The sequence below is a fragment of the Elgaria multicarinata genome, chromosome 3, assembly GCF_023053635.1.
Source record: "Elgaria multicarinata webbii isolate HBS135686 ecotype San Diego chromosome 3, rElgMul1.1.pri, whole genome shotgun sequence".
Taxonomy (NCBI): domain Eukaryota; kingdom Metazoa; phylum Chordata; class Lepidosauria; order Squamata; family Anguidae; genus Elgaria; species Elgaria multicarinata.
The window spans coordinates 147,133,342-147,155,523 of record NC_086173.1 but is presented as its reverse complement, the minus strand read 5'-3'; the positions used below and the strand labels follow the sequence as shown (position 1 = coordinate 147,155,523).

At 43.3% G+C, this 22,182-nt stretch overlaps 1 protein-coding gene across 1 annotated transcript; it reads right to left on the bottom strand.

Moving 5' to 3' along the window:
* Nucleotides 1–6,572: 6,572 nt before the first annotated feature.
* Nucleotides 6,573–15,317, bottom strand: LOC134396881 (cuticle collagen 2-like). The gene is made up of 2 exons (XM_063123487.1): nucleotides 15,183–15,317; nucleotides 6,573–7,462 (listed from the first exon to the last, which is right to left on the bottom strand). The coding sequence occupies exons 1-2, from the start codon at nucleotides 15,265–15,267 to the stop codon at nucleotides 6,795–6,797; spliced, it is 753 nt and encodes a 250-aa protein (XP_062979557.1). The 5' UTR covers nucleotides 15,268–15,317; the 3' UTR covers nucleotides 6,573–6,794.
* Nucleotides 15,318–22,182: the final 6,865 nt, after the last annotated feature.

The following is a 22,182-nucleotide window of genomic DNA, read 5'->3' as shown; positions in this document are numbered from 1 at the left end:
CAACCTCTGATGATCTAACCCAAGATAAATATAGTCAAAAATATTTCTGTTCTGCAATGAAAGCTCCGTTTGTAATTTTTGATAGGACCAATAAACATCATTTATAGAGTACTTGGGGCAGGATAGCTAATAGGTCAGGTTTTGGGGTGAAGCTTCAGGCACGGTAGTAACATGGTGACCATAGGTCAGGATCAAAGGTCTTTCCAAAGGTAAACATGGTTTAAGCCACATTCTTTTGTACTTTTCCACAAAAATTCAGAAAATTATGCACATTGAGACAGCAATGTCTGTATACAGAATCTTTTGTTTCTTGTCTTCAAAAACTATTTATGCGAAATCAGTTAATGTCCACCTTGAAAAAATTAAATAGCCACCATGGGGAGGGGGAAGGCTGAGCAGGTTTGGGACAGCATCGGGCAGAGAGAGGACTTAAGTCTTTTCCCACAAACCAAAATCTCAATAGAAATTCCCCCCACGCCACAGAACTATTAACCCCAGGAAAAATTAGCAACAATTTCATTAAATTTTCAGCAAGGGGAGGGGAAGGAGGCTTAAACCTCACTACCTGGTTGGTGGCATATTGAATTTGATGTTTATGCTCTTCAAAATCAAAAGCATTCAGTTTCTCAAAGGTGTTTTTTTTTTAATTGGATAACATCTACCGAGCCTTGGCACTTGTGAAAAATCGGGGTCGTTTCAAGGATTTAGGGGTCTCTGCTCTAGTTCCAGTTTTTAAAAACATAATAGTTCATTATTATTATTAATATTTATATAGCGCCATCAATTTTCATGGTGCTGTACAGAACAAAATAAAACAAAATACAAAACACCCTGCCATGTGGCTTACATTCTAAAATCACAGTAACAAACAAACAGGGAGGGGAAAGGCATTATGACTAGCCTCAGAGACAAATACAGCAGCACAAGTTCTTGTCCTGGTTTGGGGGAGCTTTAGCCTTGAGCACTGATTTTGAGTCAGAACAGGAGTCAGGTCCAGCAGTAGGAAGCCATGTGCCTGAAATCTCAGTTCTACCAGGCCAACCTCCCATTTCGTGGGAGCACATGTGCACTCAGCTCCTTTAAAAACAAAAATTTAAAAATGGGGGCTGTGACACCCTCCTTCCTCCCGGGATGTCACACCCGCATTTAGACTAAGGGGAGGATCTTGCGATCAGGATCTCGCAAGATCCTCCCCCCTCCCTCCCTCTACACCGGGCTGGTATAGAAATGGCCTGTGTTGGAAGCTATAAGATCACCTGAAAAGCTTCCCGGTTTCACTGGAACTCTGGATCTGTGTGGTTTTATTTTGTGAGGGTGCACCCAGAGCGGTTTGCTTACAATGCTCAAAGACTTACATTGTAAACTGTTATGTGTGGATTTTTATTGGGACTAAAAGCTGACAGCTAATTACTGGAATTGCTGCAATAAAAAGGTTTACTGTGACTTGTGCCTAACAAGCAGAACTTCTTTCTGAACCACATCCGCACTTCACATTTAAAGTGCTCTCAAGACATCTGGATGAACTGGTGCCATTCTGGGCTTCTCTCACTGCTGCGGAACAGGAGATGAATTCAAACCTTTCTTGTGCAAATCACACTGAAGAAGAGTAAACACCTGAATAACTGGTGGGAGTGAAACTTTCAAACCACACGATGGCAGCATAACTAAACAAGGAATGAAACGTCAAAGGCATTCTCATTAGTGGATTCATTGAAATTCCACTTCCAGCTTATTATGCAACAGCAACGCTTCAGTGATGTGAAAGACCCAGAGGGATGCAGCAGCTGCAGGGCAATAGGATATGGTGGAAAACCCTGCTGCACCATTAGGCTACCAGATACATTGCTACCAGGGAAGATATGGAAGGGTGTTCTAGATGGATTTACACTCCCCCCTAAAGGAACAGGTTTGTAGCTTGGGGGTTCTCCTGGAGTCAGCATTGTTACTTGAGGCTCAGGTGGCATGGAGTTTCTCCTACCAGCTTTAACTGGTGGCCCAGCTATGCCCCAAGCTGGACAGGGATAAACTGGCTTCATTATATATTCTGGTAACTTCCAACTTAGATTACCACAATGTGCTCTACATGGAGCTGCACTTGGAGACAGTTCGAAACCTGCCGTTTGTGCAAAATGGGGTGGCCAGATTGACAGTGGGAACCAAGAGATCTGAGCATGTAACACTGATTGCGGTCCGTTTGCACTACCCAATTTAAAGTGCTAGTTTTAACTTATAAAGCTTTACACGACTTGGGACTGCAATACCTGATGGAGTGCCTATCCCGGCATGACACTATACGTACACTACAATCAACATCTGAGGCTCCCCCTCTTCCCCACCTGTTTTAAAACCTTCACAAGAATCCTGTGAAGCAGGTTGGGCTGAATGTGAGTGAGTGAGTAACACACTTTGGCCCAAGGTAACCCAAAGTTTTGTGGCTGACGGTAGGGGACTGGACTTGGGCTTCCCCTATCCTACCACTGCACCACACTGCCTCTCCTGGGCTACAGTGTTGATTTCTTTTATGAGATGGGCTTCATGTCCTGAGTGTTTGCTCTTTGATGTTTTTAAACATCCATTTTTCAGACTTTTCTACTTTGTAGCTAATGTGAAAGACGTAATCAGGCCCTCATACGAGTTCGTTAATGCTGTGCCTGGCAGTGCGAGCCGCAACAACACTCCTTCCCAGCGTCTACATGAGAAGGAGCGCAGTTGAGGCTATCCCGCCACCTGCCCACCCAAGCACTCACGAGGCCGGTTCGGGGGCGCCTGGGAGCATCCCCCCACTTGCTCCGGCAAGTGGGGGGTTTAATGGTAAAATGGGGCTGACATGTTTTGTTGTTGTTTAGCTGTAAATGCAAAGGATCGCATTTACAGCTAATGGGTGGAGGAACGGGGTGCTCCCTCCCTGGATGGATTTCCAATCCCCCTTTAAATTTTATTTATTTTCCCTTAACAATGCTCCGCAGAGGCACAGAGCTGTCCTCCAATCTAAAAAAGTTGGGGTAATTCCCCGACTTCTTTAGTGCAGAGCTTCGGGGCTTTGCCCCTGGACTGATTCAGAGTGGCGGCTGTGTCATGTAGATCACGTGCCGCCACTCCGAAGTAATCCAGGGGCAAAGCGCCTGTGTGGACAAACCCCAGATCGAGCACACATGAAGTCCCTCTTCCAAATGAGAGGGATGCACAAATATTCAGTGTTCAGACTTTAGCAACCAAGGTGTCTTGGCCTACACGGTTTCATCCTTTATGGGAATAATTTAGTGATACTCCTGTGAAGTATGATTCAGCTGCTCCCAAGGATGGGTGGATGGATAAGGGTGATTAAATTTTAACAATGAGTTGGATCCAGGATCTGTCTCCTGCAAGAGGAAGAGACCTTCCCTGAATTGTGCACCTTGTGTGGTGCTCGAATCTCAATTCTGTGCCAAAACAGAAAGTCAATATAATGGATTAACACCTGAATAGCAATCTCATGTAGAAAATCTGTAGGTACAGTTGGAGGATTTCCCACCCATGTCTGTTGAGAAGGATGAGCGAAAATTTGAGCTTCGCGGGTTTCTTTCTCCAGCAGCAAGCTAGTTCAAGCTTCCTTTCTTCTCACAAGTGTTTGTTCTCTCCCCCCGCCCCCATGTTTGTGTATGTGTGTGGGGTGATTCATTTACCTATGGAAAAGGTAATTGAATTACAACCTGCCAAGTCATAATTTTAATACATTGAGAAAAGATGCTTTGAGGGCATCAGTGCCTGGGATTTGAGAAACCACAAGGTCTAACAAATAAACATGCACCATACAGGTTGGTTCAGCAGTATCCAGTATCCTGTCTTACTCAGAAGCCAGCAATTATGAAGTGAAAAATTTGCTGTTGTTCACTTCCATCTTCCAGCAGTCTGAGGTTTAGCAATACTCTTGAGCATTCATTAGCTGGCCTTCCCTAAGCATTTTGGTGAATAGCTTATGATCTCTCACACTTTCATTTAATATAGCTAGGCCACTGGCCCTAACAGCTCCCTATTGCAATAAGTGATGGAGTGGGGATCACATAGCTTGGGTCTCAAGCGTGGAGGAATCCAGCTAGGCCTGGTAATTGTTTTCTTTGCTAGCTAGAAGTAGATTAGCCTGAGTGGCCATCCAGGTCACTATACACAATTCTCTTTGGGATTTTCACTGGCTTTGAGGAGTTAAAGCACACTGCTGTCTCCTTTCCTTGTCGGAAAACTCATCCACAGAAGATGGAGCCCCTTTCCTCAGAAGGGGATGATAATGTTGTCAAAGACATGATCACAAAAGGTGCCGTGTGCAGCTCTCCCGTAAGCCACCAAGCCCTGGAGGTGTAAACCTATCTATCTATCTATCTATCTATCTATACACACACACACACACACACACACACACACACACACACACACTGGGGGACATAGGCAGAAGAGTGCTGTTACACCCGTGTCCTGCTTGTGGGTTTCTGGTTGACAGCTGGCTGCTTGAGAGCTGGGTGGCCAACACTGTGTGAAGAGAATGCAGGACTTGATGGACCACATGTTCTGATCCAGCATGGCTCTTCTTATGTTCTTATGAGGAAGAAGGTGGTAGCAGAACCCTAAATAGTTGCTGCTGCCAGATTTGGCTCCACAGTATCCTGAAAACTTTCAGCCTTTTTGTTTTCCTGGCCATTCTCCAAGTACCATCTGTGGGAGGCTATGCTATGCATGTACAAAGGAGAGGGTCTTTTCTGTGGTGGCACCTTGACTTCGGAATCTTTTCCAAAGGAGATATGTTTGGTGCCAGTTCTGCTTTTTTTTCTTCTCTCCACCACATTAAAACATTTTCTCTTGTTCAAGCATTTTACTATTTTAGAACTTCAATTTCAATTTTTTCAATTTAATTACTTTTTTAAACCGAATCGTTGCAAATTTTGTGTGGGTTGTCGGTGGAAGAATTGCTGTTTTAATTTTTGTTTAAATGTTTCAATTGTTTGATTTTTATATTGGATCTGTTTGTTTCTAATGATGTGAACACCACCCTGGGATCCCTTGTGGGTGAGGGGTTTACAAATGTAAAAAATAAATACAAATTGTTTTTTGAGTGTAGCCAATTTCTGGGATGCTGGCAGGACAAAAAAATCTTGAAATGTTGAGAGTTCCTGAAGAATGTGTAAATACTATTGTGGAGAGGAACAGTCCAGGGAAGAACAGTAGAATTTCAAGTATTTGGGGAAATGAGAGTTTGTAACTCAACATAGCTATATGGCCTCTGGTCTATGTTCATCTTCCTGTATATGTCTGTTCCACCACGGTGTTTCCAATTTAGCACAAAAATAAAAAGTATACAAAGAAAACATACATATGAAGGAGGGAAATATGTTGGATTTGTGTAATCGATTCCCACCTCAGATCAAGAAAGCAAGGTAGTTCAAAGTTTAGAACACTTGATCTATCACTATGATTCCCTTTGCTTGGGAAAGGGAATCCCCCTCTGAAACTAGCAAGCTGACACCAGAGATTCCAAACTTGACTATCGAAGACTTGGAGCTAATGATTCAAGTCCCAAGATTGGTTATAAAAGAAGAAATTAAATGGTGCTACAGTACAAAGGATTTTAATACAAATATGTTGGCCCAACAGGAATACAAAAGGTTTTGCTTCCAATGCCATGAAGGTCCCCTAATAAAGCAGACAGAGATGTGGGCAATGGAAGAAGAGAGAAGACATTCTTAACAAACACATTCTTTTGCTTCCAACCCCCCCCCCCCCCCTGACATACACAAAACAAACAGACATCATGCGTTAACAATAAAAGACAAACAAGAAAACAAAGGGAAAACCTTGAGGATTCTACCTTTAAGGCAGCCTAGAAATAAGTTTAGATAGGTGGACAGAATGCAATGAATTAGAACCAATTCACCCAACCGTTCTGCTGTTATGGTAGCTAGAGACCATCCAAGTGTCCTCAGCAGAAACTAGTGTCATCCTGTTAGAGAGCAAAAGAGGAGGACACAAAAGTGGAGGCAATGGTAGGACTGCCACGTAACCTGGAAATATGCTTCAGAACTTGTACTCCCAACACTGGAAACACAACCAAATGAGAGAAAGAGGCCACAGACACAGAACATTCACGACTTGAGAAACATTCCATGTCTCTTGCAGCAAATTTCGCAGACCTCTTGGGGTGTTTCCAGAATCAGGTGGGCATGAGAGCTGGATTGCAGGGTGGGTGCACGGGCACTGTTATATATGAGCTGGATGGGTATGGAAGAAACTTCACATGCATTGTATATCTCAGTACATATATCCAGTGAATTACTGTTGAGGGACACTGATTAGGATACAGTTACGCCACATATATGAAATTGGATTGCCGTGGAATTACTCTCCCCCAAAGAACTCTGGGAATTGTAGTTCTGTGATCACGGTGCTGAGCATTTTTATGAGGTATTCTTAGTTCCTTCACAAAGTAACATTTGCAGAATACCATGAGCAGGAATCATCATAGAATCTATCATAGAATAGCAGAGTTGGAAGGGGCCTACAAGGCCATCGAGTCCAACCCCCTGCTCAGTGCAGGAATCCACCCTTGAAGCTGTTTTAAGCTTGTAGTAATAGGTAGCCAACTTTTTCTTTTTAGAAGCAGGGATGGGCCGATTTCCTAAATTTTGAGCCAAGACTGCTCCAGGTCACATGCTTCTCCCGACGTAGTTTAGTTACTTGCTTTTATCCACTGCCTCATCGCTCCTATGAACTATATAGGCCAGACATTCTGTCCACCTCAAGTACCCAACAATTAGATCAATCAGTGCCCCTTAACAATTGGGATCGCAAAGGGGTCCACGTTCCCCGCTGGCTCCCCCACGTTGTCCGCCAGGCTGCAGGCCTTCGGGTACAGGACCATAGCTGCCGTCGTCACTGCCCCTCGGCCCTGATGCTATGGAACTGCCGCTATAGGTTGAAGAGGACGAGCCTGCTCCACCACCGAGTGGAACTGCATTGGGAAAATACCGGGGCGTCTCCTTTGATATTGGGATATAGCCCCCACCCCGTTCCCTGGCAGTGGGAATGTAGGGGATGCCAGGAGCCTTCCATTCTGGGCGTGGGAAACCCCGGGGGCCGTTCTTCCGGATGCCAAAGCTTGTCCCTCCATAAGACTCATCCCCGTACTGAACAGGGCCTACAGGGCCAGGGCCACCTTGGCTGGGGTTTCCTGGCTTGCCATACTGGAATGGGCTATTCCCTGGTGAACTGGGGAGGCCTGTAGAAGAGCCACCTGCAAGGCCCCCAGAGGTGGCGGGCATGCCGCCCACTACGCGGGTGTCTCCCACATTGACGCCGCCTCCTCCTCCTCCTCCTCCTCCCCCAAGTGATGAGACGTCAGGTTGGAGAAGCCCGCTGGGAATGGAGCATCGTTGCACACCAGGAGGCAAAGGCTGCAGGTCTTGCCCCAAGGCTATATCGATGCATCTGGACGCCGAGCCTAGAAAGAGACACAGAAACCACGTTCAGAAACGACAAAGAACAGCATTCTTGGCTTGGAACAGGCGCACGGCACCGTTACAATCTATCCTGTTGCTTTGCTCCACCGATGCAAGCAACAGGGCCATGTATCCTCTTTTACAGAGGACAGTCCTCTATTTCAAGGGCAGTCAGAGGACCAATTTGGACTCAATGGAATTCTGCACCGTGTACAACTTGATTTGTGCTTGCAAGATGTGTTGCAGTTTTTTCCCCTGAACTCTGGGAACTTTTATTGTGTTTTCCCACCCTGCAGGTTCTGCAATTTGCACATATGTCTGAGCGATTTGCATAAAAAATCTGAAAAATTTGCAAACAGTTCTGAGCAATTTGCATAAAATTCAGTTATACTTTGAACAACTTGCTCAGAAACGTGCACACATTTCAAAAGCTGCAAGGGGAAATGTGCAAAATCCACAAACTGGCCCGACCCACTGCAGACTGAGTTGGGCATTTCAGCAGGAACTAGAACGAAGTCCGGGCCAGGGGTGTTGGTGCTGAACCTAGAAAGACTCATCAATCTCCACCCCCAAACAAATTTATCTGACCTCCCTAGTAGTGCCTGAACAGCAGATGGAAGTGACAGGCATCTGTCAGTTGATCACAGCCTTTCACACTATGGTGTGATGTATTATATTCCTATTTAAATTATAATAATGATGTTTACATTTGCATCTGTGCATATGAATCAGCATATGCAAATTCTATGCAAATTGGCACCCTCCTTTCTCCTCTTTTTGGATGATGCATTTCTTCTTTTCGGACATTCACAAGTGGCCACCCTAGCAGGCAAGGGACTCTGGCACAGAACTGGGAAACTGTTAAGTGGGAAAGGAAGGGGAGTGGAGCTGAGCCTCAACCCACTCCGTAACTCAACGGCACAGCCTTCACTTGGCATGCAGAAGGCCCTGGCTTCAGTCCTTAGGAACTCCAGTTGAAGGACCTTGGAAAGCAAGCCAGGGAAACCCTCCTGTTTAAGGCCTGGGAGAACTACTGTCAGAGGAGATCATGCTGGACTCAATGGGCCAATGAATTGATCTGATTTCATAGAAGGCAGCTTTCTATGCCCAGTCATCCAGCTTGGTCCTCTTCCATGATCAGTCATGCATCTTTATTTTCTTGGTCCTCCAGTTAAGAGAAAAAGGTACCTATTGCAATGGTAGAGTACCTGCTTATATTCATTTTATTAGTTTAGGAGATTTGTGTCCCATTGTTTGATTGAATGGTCCTCAAGATGGCTTAGCTTGGGAACTGGTGACCCCCCAGAATTTTTTCATCTGGAAGGTCTCACTTCATGTCATTCACACTGTGGGCCTTTTTCCCCTTCTCCCTCCACCCCTCTCCAACCTACTTTTGGTAACATCTTGCCTGATGAAGAGATCTGGAGATCTCGAAAGCTTGCACATGTTTTGTGATCCTTTGGTTGGCCTACTAAAGGTATTACGCTAAGATGGATTTGGGAACCTTTCTTATGGCCTTTACCATTTTTTTTTAAAGGCAGTATACTAGGAGTTGTTGTTTTAAATAGCATCCCCTCCTGTTTGAGAAAGAATAAGGAATACCTGCCCTAATTAAGAAAATGCCTGCTGTGACCCACCTGTGCATCTTGAGGAAACAAAGCAAGTGTGCTTTTTTCTCTTTTAAATCTGCACATGTATCAAAAAATAATGCAAATATATGCAGATTTAATTTAATGCAAATACATGCAGATTAAGTGGTGATTTGTGTATTAGCTTCTGTTTATTTAAAAGATTATTTATTTCAAAGATTTTAAGGCTGCCCTTCCGTAAAAAGATCAGGGCAATATACAACAAAATTGAGTTAAGCTAAGATGATTTTAATTGGGCGACAGCCTTGATTTTTACACCCAAGAGGTGTTAAATGACCAGCCAGCACGTTCCAGACCTTCAGGAATGCTGTCAAGCACATTCATTGCCTGGCTACTAGGAAGATCATTCTTTGTGTGGCAAATCATGAACGTTACTAACATCAGTTTCAGTTTGTCTTGTGCGTGGCCTCCGATGAATGATAAGTTGTACAGCAATGAGAGAATGAGGAAGCACGAGGACTGAAGGCATAGTAAAGCAATTTGCTAAGAGGGCAGAACTGCCTGGGAGGAGCAGGCTAGATACCAAAAGCTGTGGGTGGCACAGAACCGAAAGTGTGTAGAGAACATGGACTGCATTCACATCGACCAAAACAAACAGCAAAGGTGATTCAGGTTTGCCTTATTTCTGTTGAACACGTGTGGTATGTAAAAGGTTAGCTCACTTTTTCCATCCCAAGAAGACTCCTACTCAATGAAGCTGAGAGTGGATATTCCAGAGTTCTCTTCTGCTGTTTTCTAAACCAGAAGTGATCCTTCTATGGAACCCTGGGAAGTAGGACGGCCATGTGTCCTACTTCGGAGCACAGAACTTTATTTGAAGGGCTGTCAGAGGACAGTTCTCTAATTGAAGGCCTCCTCGGTTTTAAGTGCCGTCCTGTTCAATTCCACTTGAATGGTAAAGAACCATCTTAAACTTTAAGATGATTTTAAGAACTATTTTAAATTTTGTATACTTTTAATGTTTACCATTTTTAATTGTTGTAAACCGCCCAGAGAGCTTCGGCTGTGGGGCGGTATATAAATGTAATAAAATAAATAAATAAACCATCTGCTAATCCATCTTTTTTTCTTTCTTTTTTTTTGCCTTAGGGGGAAATCCTATACGTGTTTAGACAGAGAAAAAGTCCTACAACTCTCAGCTTTCCTTAGCAAGCATGGGGAGTTGTAGGGGTTTGGGGTTTTTTGTAATGAGAGTTGTAGGACTTTTCTTCTTTTTTGGAATTTAGTTGGAATGGATTTTTGAAGGTAAGAAAAGAAGTCAAAAGAAGCAGGAAGGTTGCAAGTGGAAGAAGAAGACCCCCATAAAATTCTGTGAATGAGGCAGATTGATGGCCCAATAAAAGCCTCATCTGGAAGCATTCCTGGTTAAAGTGTGCATCATGAGAGTTTGTTAAACTGAAGTAACATAAGTTCATGGGAACATAGTCATGATGGGGTGCTAGGGTGAGTGGGAACACAGCAGACAATAACCTAGGGAGGGATTGCCACCCGCCAGCATTTTACTTTCTTGATCAGCTGCTCAAATTAAACAATGCAAAGCAATGCCAGAAAAGAAAAAAACTAATTGAGGCATTTGGTCGATTAGGGTGTATTTCTGAGCTGCCAAAGTATGGCGGAGGATGGGGATGGCCGTGGAGGCTGCATTTGTGGGTAACTCACTTGCATGCATTGCCAAGCCCTTGAATGGAAACCCTACGGAAAATGCACTGCGTTCAGACAACATGATAACCCACGGTTCAACAACAACCCATACTCAAACCATTGAGTGTGGGTTAGCGTGTTGTGTGAACCCAGCTACTCTGCCCCAGGTGGCAGTGGGAGATGGCAGTAATGCATGGGGGGCAGGCAAGTAGTCAGCCCCAGTGTGCCTTGCTTGGGGTGCAAGCAGTTGCCCAAACATGAAGATGCTGACACTGAGCCTGGGTGGTAACCTTATAGGACTTCACCATCAGATACTCTGGTACCAGACTGAATTCTGGCAAATCAGGCCACAGGAATCAATTTCCTCTCTGATATTTATGTGTTGCATTTATATCCCACCTTGCCTCCCAGGACCTGGTGCATCTCCATGAATGTGTTTGCTGCTGAGTGAGACGTAGGGGCGGATGTAGGAACTTTTGCAAGAGGATAGGAGTTTGTTAGTAGCAGCAGCAGCATGAGATTTCAGAACTTCAAAGCCTCCTGTCCTCCAGTGTCCCAATCACTAATAACCCCTTTGGCTCCGCAAGCTCTCCCGCTTTAGGCACGCCCTTGAAGCCCTGATACCCGATACTGTCACTCATTCCCAAGCTCTGAATGTCTTTGGAACAGGACCCAGGAATTCTGGCTCCTGACAACAAACTTATTTTCCAAATAAGAAACATAAACGAGCTGCCATCACCAGGGCCCTGGCTCATCTATCTTATTGGACATTCCTTCCAGCTAACTTATGCCCAGCGGGAGCAACTCTAGTAAAAGCAAATACGGGAGAAGGGGAAGAACAAGAAAAAGAACAAATAAAGAGGGAGGAAAATATCTGAGCTGGCAACCTGCTTCAATTCTCAAGTTTCTAGTCCTCTTCACCCCTTGCCTCTATCTGCGTCCTGCCTCCCCTTCTCGCTCTTTCTTGTCTAGGACACAACATAGGAACACAAGATGCTATAAGACCCTTGGTCCATCTAGCCCAGTATTGTTGACACTGACTGGCAGCTGCTTTCCAGGGTTTCAGGCAGGATTTCTTTCCTTTGTCTACCTGGAAAAAACAGGGGGCGAACCTGTGACCTTCTGCATGCCAATCATCTCTCCAAGCTGGGAGACCGGGCATCACTTTGTGCATCACTTTTCACTTGCTTACATTGAACCACATCTGCCATTTGGTTCAATGTAAGCAAGTGAAAAGTGATGCACATTGGGGCAAAAAAAAACCAACCTCAAGTATAACCGAATGGGATCTGAGCTGGTGGTGACCAAACAAGAAAGCGATCTTGGGATTGTGGTGGACAGCTCGATGAAAATGTCCACCCAGTGTGCAGCCGCTGTAAAGAACTCAAACTCCCATGTTAGGCATTATAAGAAAAGGAATTGAGAATAAAACGGCCAGTATCATACTACCCTTATACAAATCTATGGTGCGACCACAGTTAGAATACTGTGTACAGTTCTGGTCACCACACCTAAAAAGGGCAATTTTGTATATTTCTTTTTAATGTTCACTGTGTTTAACTTCTGTAAACCACCCAGAGAGCTTCAGCTATGGGACGGTATATAAATGAGGAGGAGGAGGAGGAGGAGCATCTCCCCTACGAGAGGTTACATTTAGCTTGGGAAAAAGGAGACTAAGGGGAGACATGATAGAGGTGTACAAAATTATGCATGGTGTGGAGAATGTGGATAGCGAGACATTTTTCTTCCTCTCTCAAAATACTAGAACCTGGGGTCTTCCCATGAAGCTGATTGGTGGGAGATTCAGGGCAAATAAAAGGAAATACTTCTTCACCCAGCAAATAGTTAAATTATGGAATTCACTACCACAAGATGTAGTGATGACCACCTAAAAGGGGGTTGGATAAATTCCTGGAGGAGAAGGCTATCAATGGCAACCAGCCCTGATGGTTGTGTGCTATCTCCAGTATTCGAGGCAATAAGCCTGTGTGCACCAGTTGCTGGAGAACATGAGTGGGAGGGTGCTGTTGCACCCATGTCTTGCTTGTGGGTCCCTGGTTGGCCACTGTGTGAACAGAGTGCTGGACTAGATGGACCCTTGGTCTGATTCAGCATGGCATGTCTTATGTTCTTAATCATGTGCTCTATCACACTGAGCTACATCCCCACAAGCTAATTGTTGGTGATTTACAAGCTTATGCTGCAAAGCGCTTTGTAAACAGATATTTAAAAGTAGTATAAACGTTCTATAAGGAAACAAACCAACATTCAATCTCATTGTCTTTTACTGGTATGCCTAGATCAACTCCCATCTCTTAGTCACCACTTGTGTCTACCTCTTCCAAGTTCTTCCTCAGCTGTCATTTCTGCAGCATGCCTGAGCCTAGCCTCATCTTGCTGCATCTGCTCTGTAGCCACCCAACTCACCACTGCTGCATCCTCCACTATTCTCATGGTCTCCGACACAGAGGCCTTCACAAGTTCTTTGGTCACAGCATGAGGCGCATCCCTTTTTATGTACTGTGTACAGAACCTAAGGACTCACTTGCTGGATCAGTACTTATTTCTGATTAGGGAAAATAACTTGTATGTTGCAATGAATCATACCAACATTTCCCCCTTTATTAGTAGTAATCACTTTTTATATATTAGTTTTCCTGTGCAAAGTGCTTTACAGTGTCTGTTCACCAAACGTTGTTGTTATTATTATTATTCCCATTTTAGAGATAGGAGAGAGAGAGAGAGACAGACAGACAGACAGACAGACAGACAGACACAGAGAGAGACAGAGACAGACAGACAGACAGACAGACAGACAGACAGACAGACAGACCGATTTGCCAAAGAGCATCTGCACGGATGGTCAACTTGTGTTCTAAGGAGTCTGTGGCTGAGCTGGGATATGAACCCATATAACCTTGTGCAGCACCACTAGCCATTAGATAGCACTAGAGCCCCCATTGGCCCTCACTCTCCCCAGGTATACTGTGTAGGGTTGCCAGGCTGCAATCTGGACATCTTGCCATTAACCATACATAGGCATCAGGAGAACTCACCAACATTTGCCCCTCCTGGTGCCCTGTACCTTACTGATTCCAGTTGGTTGCCTCTTCACCCATCTACAGCTATGGCACAAAAGTGAAGTCCAATTTGCTTCAGTAGATGGGGAACAGCATGAGCGACACTGGGCCTGGGAACGAATGCAGTGGAAAGCAATCCCGGGCACCACTTGTGCATTCTTACAGAGGCAAACTTCGAATTTTGATCTGGCAAATGGCGAAGGCAGCAGAAATGGCAAACGTATCAGGAAATGGCAAAGGCATCAGCAAATAGTATACAAAGCCCTAAACAACTTGGGACCAGGATACCTGAGAGAGCGCCTTCTCCCTTACCATCCTGCCTGATCACTGTGGTCGTTGGAGGGCCTGCTCCTGGTGGTTCCACGTGGATCTGTGGCCTGATTGGAATCCACCAGGAGAAGAGCCTTTAGTGACCCCTTCTCTGTGGAACTCTCTGCCCCTGGAGTCAGACAGGCACCAACACTAGGCTGTTTCCGGCGCCTCCCCAAAGCAACAATTCTCGAAACAATTAGTTTCGAGAAGCCTTCCTTAACTGACTAGCCACTGTTTTTCTGGTTCCTTTGTTTTTAAATTGAACAATCCTAATTTGCTTTTTTAATCTTTCTTTTACTGTTTATACCTATGTTCACCATTCCGGAATCTGTGTTAGATAATTGAGCAGTATATAAATATTGATGATGATGATGATGTAGCAGAGGTATTAGGAAACGGCAAATGCTATTAAGCATTTATGGAGCTATGGATAGTGATATTTATTTGTTTATTATTTACAGTGTTTATATACTGCTCCTCGTCTAAACAGATTCCAGTGAACAATAACAGACGAAATGATAAAAACATAAAAGAAATAAAAAGAAAATTTGTTATTTTTAAAAACAGAGTACCGATAGAAACCGGGGCTTGTCAGGAAGACTATCTGGAAAAAGGTATTTTCAAGAGACACCAGAAACAACACAGTGTTGGTGTCTGCCTGACTTTCTATGGAAGCTCCATAGAAAGGGGGCCACCACACTAAAGGCTCTACTCTGGGTGGATTCCAATCGGACCACGGGTCCATGCAGAACCACCAGGAGCATGCCCTCATATTACACTCAATGATGGCATCACAGCCACAAGAATACTGCTGGAAGAGCTTATGCTCATGTAGTATCCTGTAACTTGTATAAATTAGATACATTGCATTAGTTCTATAATGGTTATGTTTTCATTGTAAACTGCTCTGGAGGCCCAAAGGGTGAGAGAAAAATGAATGAATGAATGAATGAATGAATGAATGAATGAATGAATGAATGAATGAATGAATGAATACTCATAAAGCCCTCCAGCCTCCCCTCTTCCTCCTTCCAACATACCTTGCAGGTGGAGACACAGAACCAAGAGAAGGACTGCGGGAGTCATGCCAAGAAAGGGCCATCGCCCACGGCTACCACAGTTCATCCTGGAGGCCTATGAGGAGCAGCAGCAGTGTTTTCCTCCTCTAAGTCTGACTCAGAATAAAAGCTGTATGCGGCTCCCTCTTCCATGGTCTGAGATTTATATCACCGGAGCCCTGCCCTGCCCTGAGAGTCAGGCAGGACCGTCCCAAGACGGGGCCGGGATTAAGCGATGCTGCATTCCACGTGATGTGTCATTGTGGTTTGACACACCTCTTAGCCCTGCCATTAACCTTGCGGTGGGAACAGGAGGATTTAAGGTGGATCGTGGTGCTTGGATAGCGAAATGGAGAAGGCAGTAGCATGTGGGGTGGATCCTGAGTGGAATCAGGATGGGTTTTAGGAAGGAAATATATATATAGAGAGAGAGAGAGTAGACCCAATGGGAGAGGGCACAGCCATTAGAAAGAGAAAGAATGACTACTAGAAAGCTTGACGGATGGGGCTCCTAACACCAAAAAGGGTTTCCCCTCTGGCAGGGCTACAATGCCTTTATTAAGAGCCAGTGTCGGGGGTGGTGGTGTTGATTTATTTATGGGTTATAGTTCTTAAAGGCACCAAAACTTTATCAGCCAGGGGGAAAGCTGGACACACTAATACAAAGAACTCAAATTAAGGAGTGGTCATATTCTTTTTTAGTACTGTGATGACTGCAGAACTTCTGTAGTTTGGTGTTGGATCACTACAATGTTCATTCTTTGCCACTGTGGTCATTACTACTTCAGGCAATGGAGCCTTTCAACATTTCCTTTCCCACCCATTACGTATTGTGGGGATTAATATTACTGCATAGGGTGACCATATGGAAAGGAGGACAAGGCTCCGGTATCGTCAACAGTTGTATAGAAAAGGGAATTTGAGCAGGTGTCATTTGTATGCATGCAGCACCTGTTGAAATTTAAAGCTGCAGCCCTGCCCTCTTTAGGCAGCCTTCCTCAACCTGGGGCGCTCCAGATGTGTTGGACTACAACTCCCAGAATGCCCCAGCAGCTGGCTGGGGCATTCTGGGAGATGCAGTCCAACACATCTGGAGCGCCCCAGGTTGAGGAAGGCTGAGCTAGAGTGACCAATTACAAAAGACACCTGATAAATTCTCTTTTCTATGCAACTGTTAAAGATACAGGAGCCCTGTATCTTTCATATGGTCACCCTACTTCTGCATTCAGAATTTTCTTTACAGGTCATTTCCACATTACCTTCATTTCATGTAACGTTCTTATTCTTATAACTCAGATACTGAATATCTATTCGATTTGGTCTCTTCATCGTTGACTCACTTTAGTATTCAGTCATTTGATAGTCAAAGATGATTGAGATAACGTTTGTCAAAGAGTTTACATAACATAATGCAATCTGAAATGAAATCAAAATAACAGCAATAAAACACACTAACAATACTTAGACAATTATTTCTTCTGCGTTCAATCATTAAGAAATTCACACACTGTCGTTTTTGGGAACCTCATATTCAATACTTTATTTCGGTACTTTGCCCAGATGATACATCCGGGTCAAGTTTTCTTTACACACTTGGCATCACATTTAACCTAACCCTAAAACAAGCTTTGTATTCACATTCATTTTCCACAGTACAAAGCTGGGGCTACATTTTACTATTATGTGCCTGCTTTCTGCTTTGTTGGATGGCCATTTTTTGGTACTCCTTATAGGTACTCTGCCCCCAGAGGGACAGGGCTATAGTTCATGTAGCTTCTATAAAGTTGACCAAAACAGATTATTAACTCCTATCCTATTGAAATACCCAGAGAAGATTTTTGAATGATACCTGTTTTATTTACTAACAGATGGTGGTAGGGAAAACAACACCAGAAATAGTGGCCAGATTTTTTTGGTGCAAAGGCACGTAAAATGATTCTCTGTTTAAATTTAAGTTGTGCTGCCTCTTCCTTAGCTAGTATGGGTACCATATATTTTACGTACTTTAGCCTAGATATTTTAACTCAGTGTGTCATATATCCTATTCTAGACATTTTAATGTAACATTCTACATTCTACCACCCAGAGAGCTTCAGCTATTTGGTGGTATCAAAATGCAGTAAATAAAAAAATATTATTATTATTATTATTTTGTATTTTGGCTATTTTAAAGTATTTTTTCATTTATTTCAGTTCATATACTGTAATTTATTTTATGTTAAAAATGAATGCCTTTGGTGTTTCCCTGTTCTCTAAATGGATCTACGACTGGGAAAAAAACTGTGATTGATTGATTGATTGATACTATTATTAAGATGTCATACTGCACAATTGAAAAGTGCAAAGTGTTTAGCTTTTTGGGGGGGGTCAGTCTTCAACCCTGTGAGGTATTATATCCATTTGATTTCTCCGGTAACTTTTGTGCTGATGGCCAATGAGTAGTGCAATTAAGAATATACCTTTCATCTTTACTATACCCATTTCACAGATGGGGAATTGAGGCCAAGAGAGAGAATTATTTGCCCAGAGCTACTCAGTGAGCTGAGGAGGGATTTGAATCCATGTGTTATTCCAATAGCCAGTCACTGTTGTTGTTTAAATGGATACAGTTGTTTTATACTGTTGTTTTTATATTTTTGGTGGTTTTAAATGTTGTATACTTTTTTAATGTTCACTGTTTTTAACTTTTGTAAACCGCCCAGAGAGCTTCGGCTATGGGGCGGTATATAAATTTAATAAATAAATAAACAAATAAAACTCACAATGCAAATGTTACATACTGCTAATACAATTGTTGCTGTTGTGAGAGCTGTTTGCACTATTGTGGCTAGATAGGGAGACATGGATTTCAATGGTGTTCAGCCATGGAGCTCAGAGGTATAACGTTTAACCCTCATTTACCTAGCCTCTTCTCTTCTCTGTTTCCTCACCCACCGTCAAAATGTTAATTGTAGGCAGGCAACCAGTACTTTTTTATTTTTTAAAGACCATGTTTCTCTGTAAAGTACCATGTATACCACAGAGTTTGACGCTGAGGCCTGTGGGCCAAATGTGGCCTGCCCGGAGTCTAAATCCGTTCCTGATTCCTCAGAATAATAATAATAATAATAATAATAATAATAATAATAATAATAATAATATATTTATTTATTACCCGCTTCTACCTCTGGATCGAGGCGGGGAACAGCACTAAATAAAATATAATAAAATATAATACATAAAATTAGTTAAAAGCACATATAAAACCAATACAATATTAAAATTACAATCACAAAATTTTAAAATGTAGCAATGGACTTAAAATGTAGAAGCCCCCCCCTTTTCCTCATTAGTGGTTTCCTGACTCCCCCCACCCTCTCCTGCCATTTTAAAAGATTGAAACGCTTCTCCCCAGGCTTAATTATTGGCAGTAAGGAGCTTTAAGCTAAGGTTGGTATTTCCACCCCTGCCCCACTTTTGCCTTCAGCTCTGCCCCAATTTTTCTCCAAAACTGAATTCGGCCTTCAAGTTGAAAGAGGTCCAACACCCCGGACATACACAGGTGAGTGCTATATCAATACACAATTGCCATCAAAGCAAACCACTGTCACTAGACAGAACGCTGAGCTAGATGGGACACGCATTTCATCCAGCTTTGCAATGCCAACTTTCTAGATACCCATCTGCACTATAGTCAAGGCCAGAAATGGTGTTTGTGCTACTTCAGCAGGTGTAAGCTTGTCCATTGCTAAATCTTTTCTTGTTACGCAAGAACTTATCCTATATTCTACTTGTAGGAACTTGGCAGAAGACACAGGGACGTGGTATCTGTTTCTAAACTCCAGTAGGACAGGGAAAGTATTTAAATGGATTAAGGGAAAGAAGGAATCAGGACATGTAACCCAGGAGAACATCAATGTGGTTAAAGTTGTAAATGGTTGTTTTAGATTCTATCCGTCCCGTCTTTGGGGGGAAAGAAAGAGGACTAGTGGATTTTCAAGAGCCTGAGACTTACAAACTCTTGATTGTGAAGGGAAGCCTGTGATGACCACAGCAAGTAGGAAGGCAGGTCTTTCAGGGTGTTCAAATGTCAGCCATTATACACCTTCCACCCCACACTGCTGGGTCAAGAGAGCTACTTGCCATCCAAAAATGGTTTGTAAAACCCTATGAAGAGAGACTGAAACAAATGGGCACGTTTAGCCTAGAGAAGAGGAGACTGAGGGGAGACATGATAGCACTCTTCAAATACTTGAAAGGTTGTCACACAGAGGAGGGCCAGGATCTCTTCTCGATCCTCCCAGAGTGCAGGACACGGAATAACGGGCTCAAGTTACAGGAAGCCAGATTCTGGCTGGACAACAGGAAAAACTTCCTCACTGTTAGAGCAGTACAACAATGGAACCATTCAAAGTGCTGGTATTGACATTCAAAGCCCTAAACGGTTTGGGGCCAGGTTATTTGAAGGAACGCCTCCTCCCATATGCACCTGCCCAGACCTTAAGATCATCTACAGGGGCCCTTCTCCGTGAGTCCCTGCCAAAGAGAGTGAGGCAGGTGACTACTAGGAGGAGGGCCTTCTCCGCTGTGGCACCCTGGTTGTGGAATGAGCTCCCCAGAGAGGTCCGCCTAGCACCTACACTGTACTCTTTTCGTCGCCGGCTGAAGACCTTTTTATTCTCTCAGTATTTTACCACTTAATTTTAACTTAAATTTAAATTTTACTGTTCTAACTCTGTATTTAAATCTTATATCAATTTTGCTGCATGGTTTTATCCTGGTTGTGCTTTTTATACTGTATTTTGTATTTGAGTTTTTAACCTGTTCGTTGTTTTATTATGGTTTTAAATTTTGTGAACCGCCCAGAGAGCTTCGGCTATTGGGCGGTATAAAAATGTAATAAATAAATAAATACCTAGGGAGGTTGTGGGCTCTCCCACACTAGAGGCATTCAAGAGCCATCTGTCTGGTATGCTTTAATGTGGGTTCCTGCATTGAGCAGGGGGTTGGACTCGATGGCCTTGTTGGCCCGTTCCAACTCTACTATTCTATGATTCTATGAAGGCTGCAATAGCACTCACATACATAATTCTGGGTGAGACTGAAGCAAGCCACTTGTTGGTGCTGTTGGTTTTGATGGGAATAAAATATACAGAAGACAGGGCATAGCCCAGGCATATGCTTAAGGGCAACACACCAGAGGATCCTTAGGTAAGTCCCTTCGGAACAGAATATGGAACAGTTGAGTAAAGGTCCATAATGAAGATTGTACAGAAAAGGTCCAGGAGCACTCAAAGCCTGTGCATTGGACATTTTAATTAATTTGGGGGATTGTTTATTATTGGTGACTGTTTATTATTGATCAAAAGAAGCATATTTTTACCTGTCCTCAATAATCCACTTAAATCTATCTCTCCTAAATCTCTCTTAAATCCATTTCCCCCTCTTATAAATATCCAGATATTTCTTACAGCAAATGAACAATGAAAGTATGATGTGGCATAGCTTGAGCAATCAAATATTTTGTATTGTTACTCTTTGTTCCAAATTTATTATTATGACATTATCCTTCCAATGAATGATCTCACAGGAAAAGATTCTCTGTAAGAGCTTCCGGGACAATTTACACGGCACATGGCACCATCTCTCCAATGGATTATCTCATGTGATAAGATTCCGGCTCTCCAGGGTAGACAATCTACTTTATTAAGACTAACTGTTACTTTTATCTAGCCTTTGAAATTATGAAGCTGCTTTAATGTTTTTAATGTTCTTGTTTAAATATGTGTTTCTGTATTTATTTATTTATTTATTTATTTATTTATTTATTTATTTTGTATCTCAACATCAGCAGGCCCTTGGCTTCAACATGATTATAACATTTCCTCTTGGCCTTTGAGTCCAAGAGTGAAGTACCTACTCAGTCTTCCATGCCCCATTTGATTCTGCTTTCAGCTTAATGCTCAGCAAACATAGATAGAATTGGATGGTAAACAGCTTTCCTTTTTATTAAGAACAAGAGCAGAGCAAAGCAGCTTTTGCAGACCTCCACATGCTCCAATGTACACGCATTGCGACATGACAAAGGAGAGCCACACCCAGTAATCCTAAACCACACAAGGTAAGTATCAGAGGGGAAACTGGTCTGTTCCATTACAAACTCCTTAAAGATGCATTCAATATGCCATAATGATAAGGGCACAAACAGCATATAAATATCAATACAGCCTGCAAAGAGCTCTGTACACAGTAGGAAATCCAGAGATATTTCAGCAGAAAGAGATATCACAGTTTTGTTTTGTTTGGAACAACTGGGGGAAGGAGTGGGAGATGTGCAGGAGGCTGCCAACGTCATCAAAAGGACCTGCAAACATCTATGGGTGGCCAGTCACGAGCCTGCCTTATTTTGCTCATGTGAAGAAGCCCAAAGATCATGACCTCTCTGGAACGCAGCTGATCAACTAGGCTGTGGAGAAGTCCTGGTTGCGGCACGGTGAGAATGAAGACTGGGACCACTCTGCAACTCAGGTGAGGAACAGAGCGGTCCCAGTTTTCTTCCCCATCATTTATTTATTTATTTATTTATTACATTTCTATACCGCCCAATAGCCGGAGCTCTCTGGGCGGTTCACAATCATGGCACTCTGGGTGGAGAGGTTTAAATTTCAGGTGATAGAATGCCAGCTGTCATTTAACTAGTATATTCCTGGGCTGTCTCTCATTAAAGAAATCTTTGTTGATTAAAGCAATTGATTAATCAATCAACTACATCTGAGTAAAAATTAAAAACATGTGCTTTGTTTTTAGATGATGCAGGCATATTAGAAAACAAAAAGAGAATGGTTCAGATTCTGCCTTCTATCTGGATACCTGAGAGAGCGCCTTCTCCCTTACCAACCTGCCCGGTCACTGAGATCATCCAAGGGAACGCTCCTGGTGGTTCCCCATAGACCCATCCTCTGATTGGAGTCCACCAGGGGAAGAGCCTTCAGTGTGGTGGCCC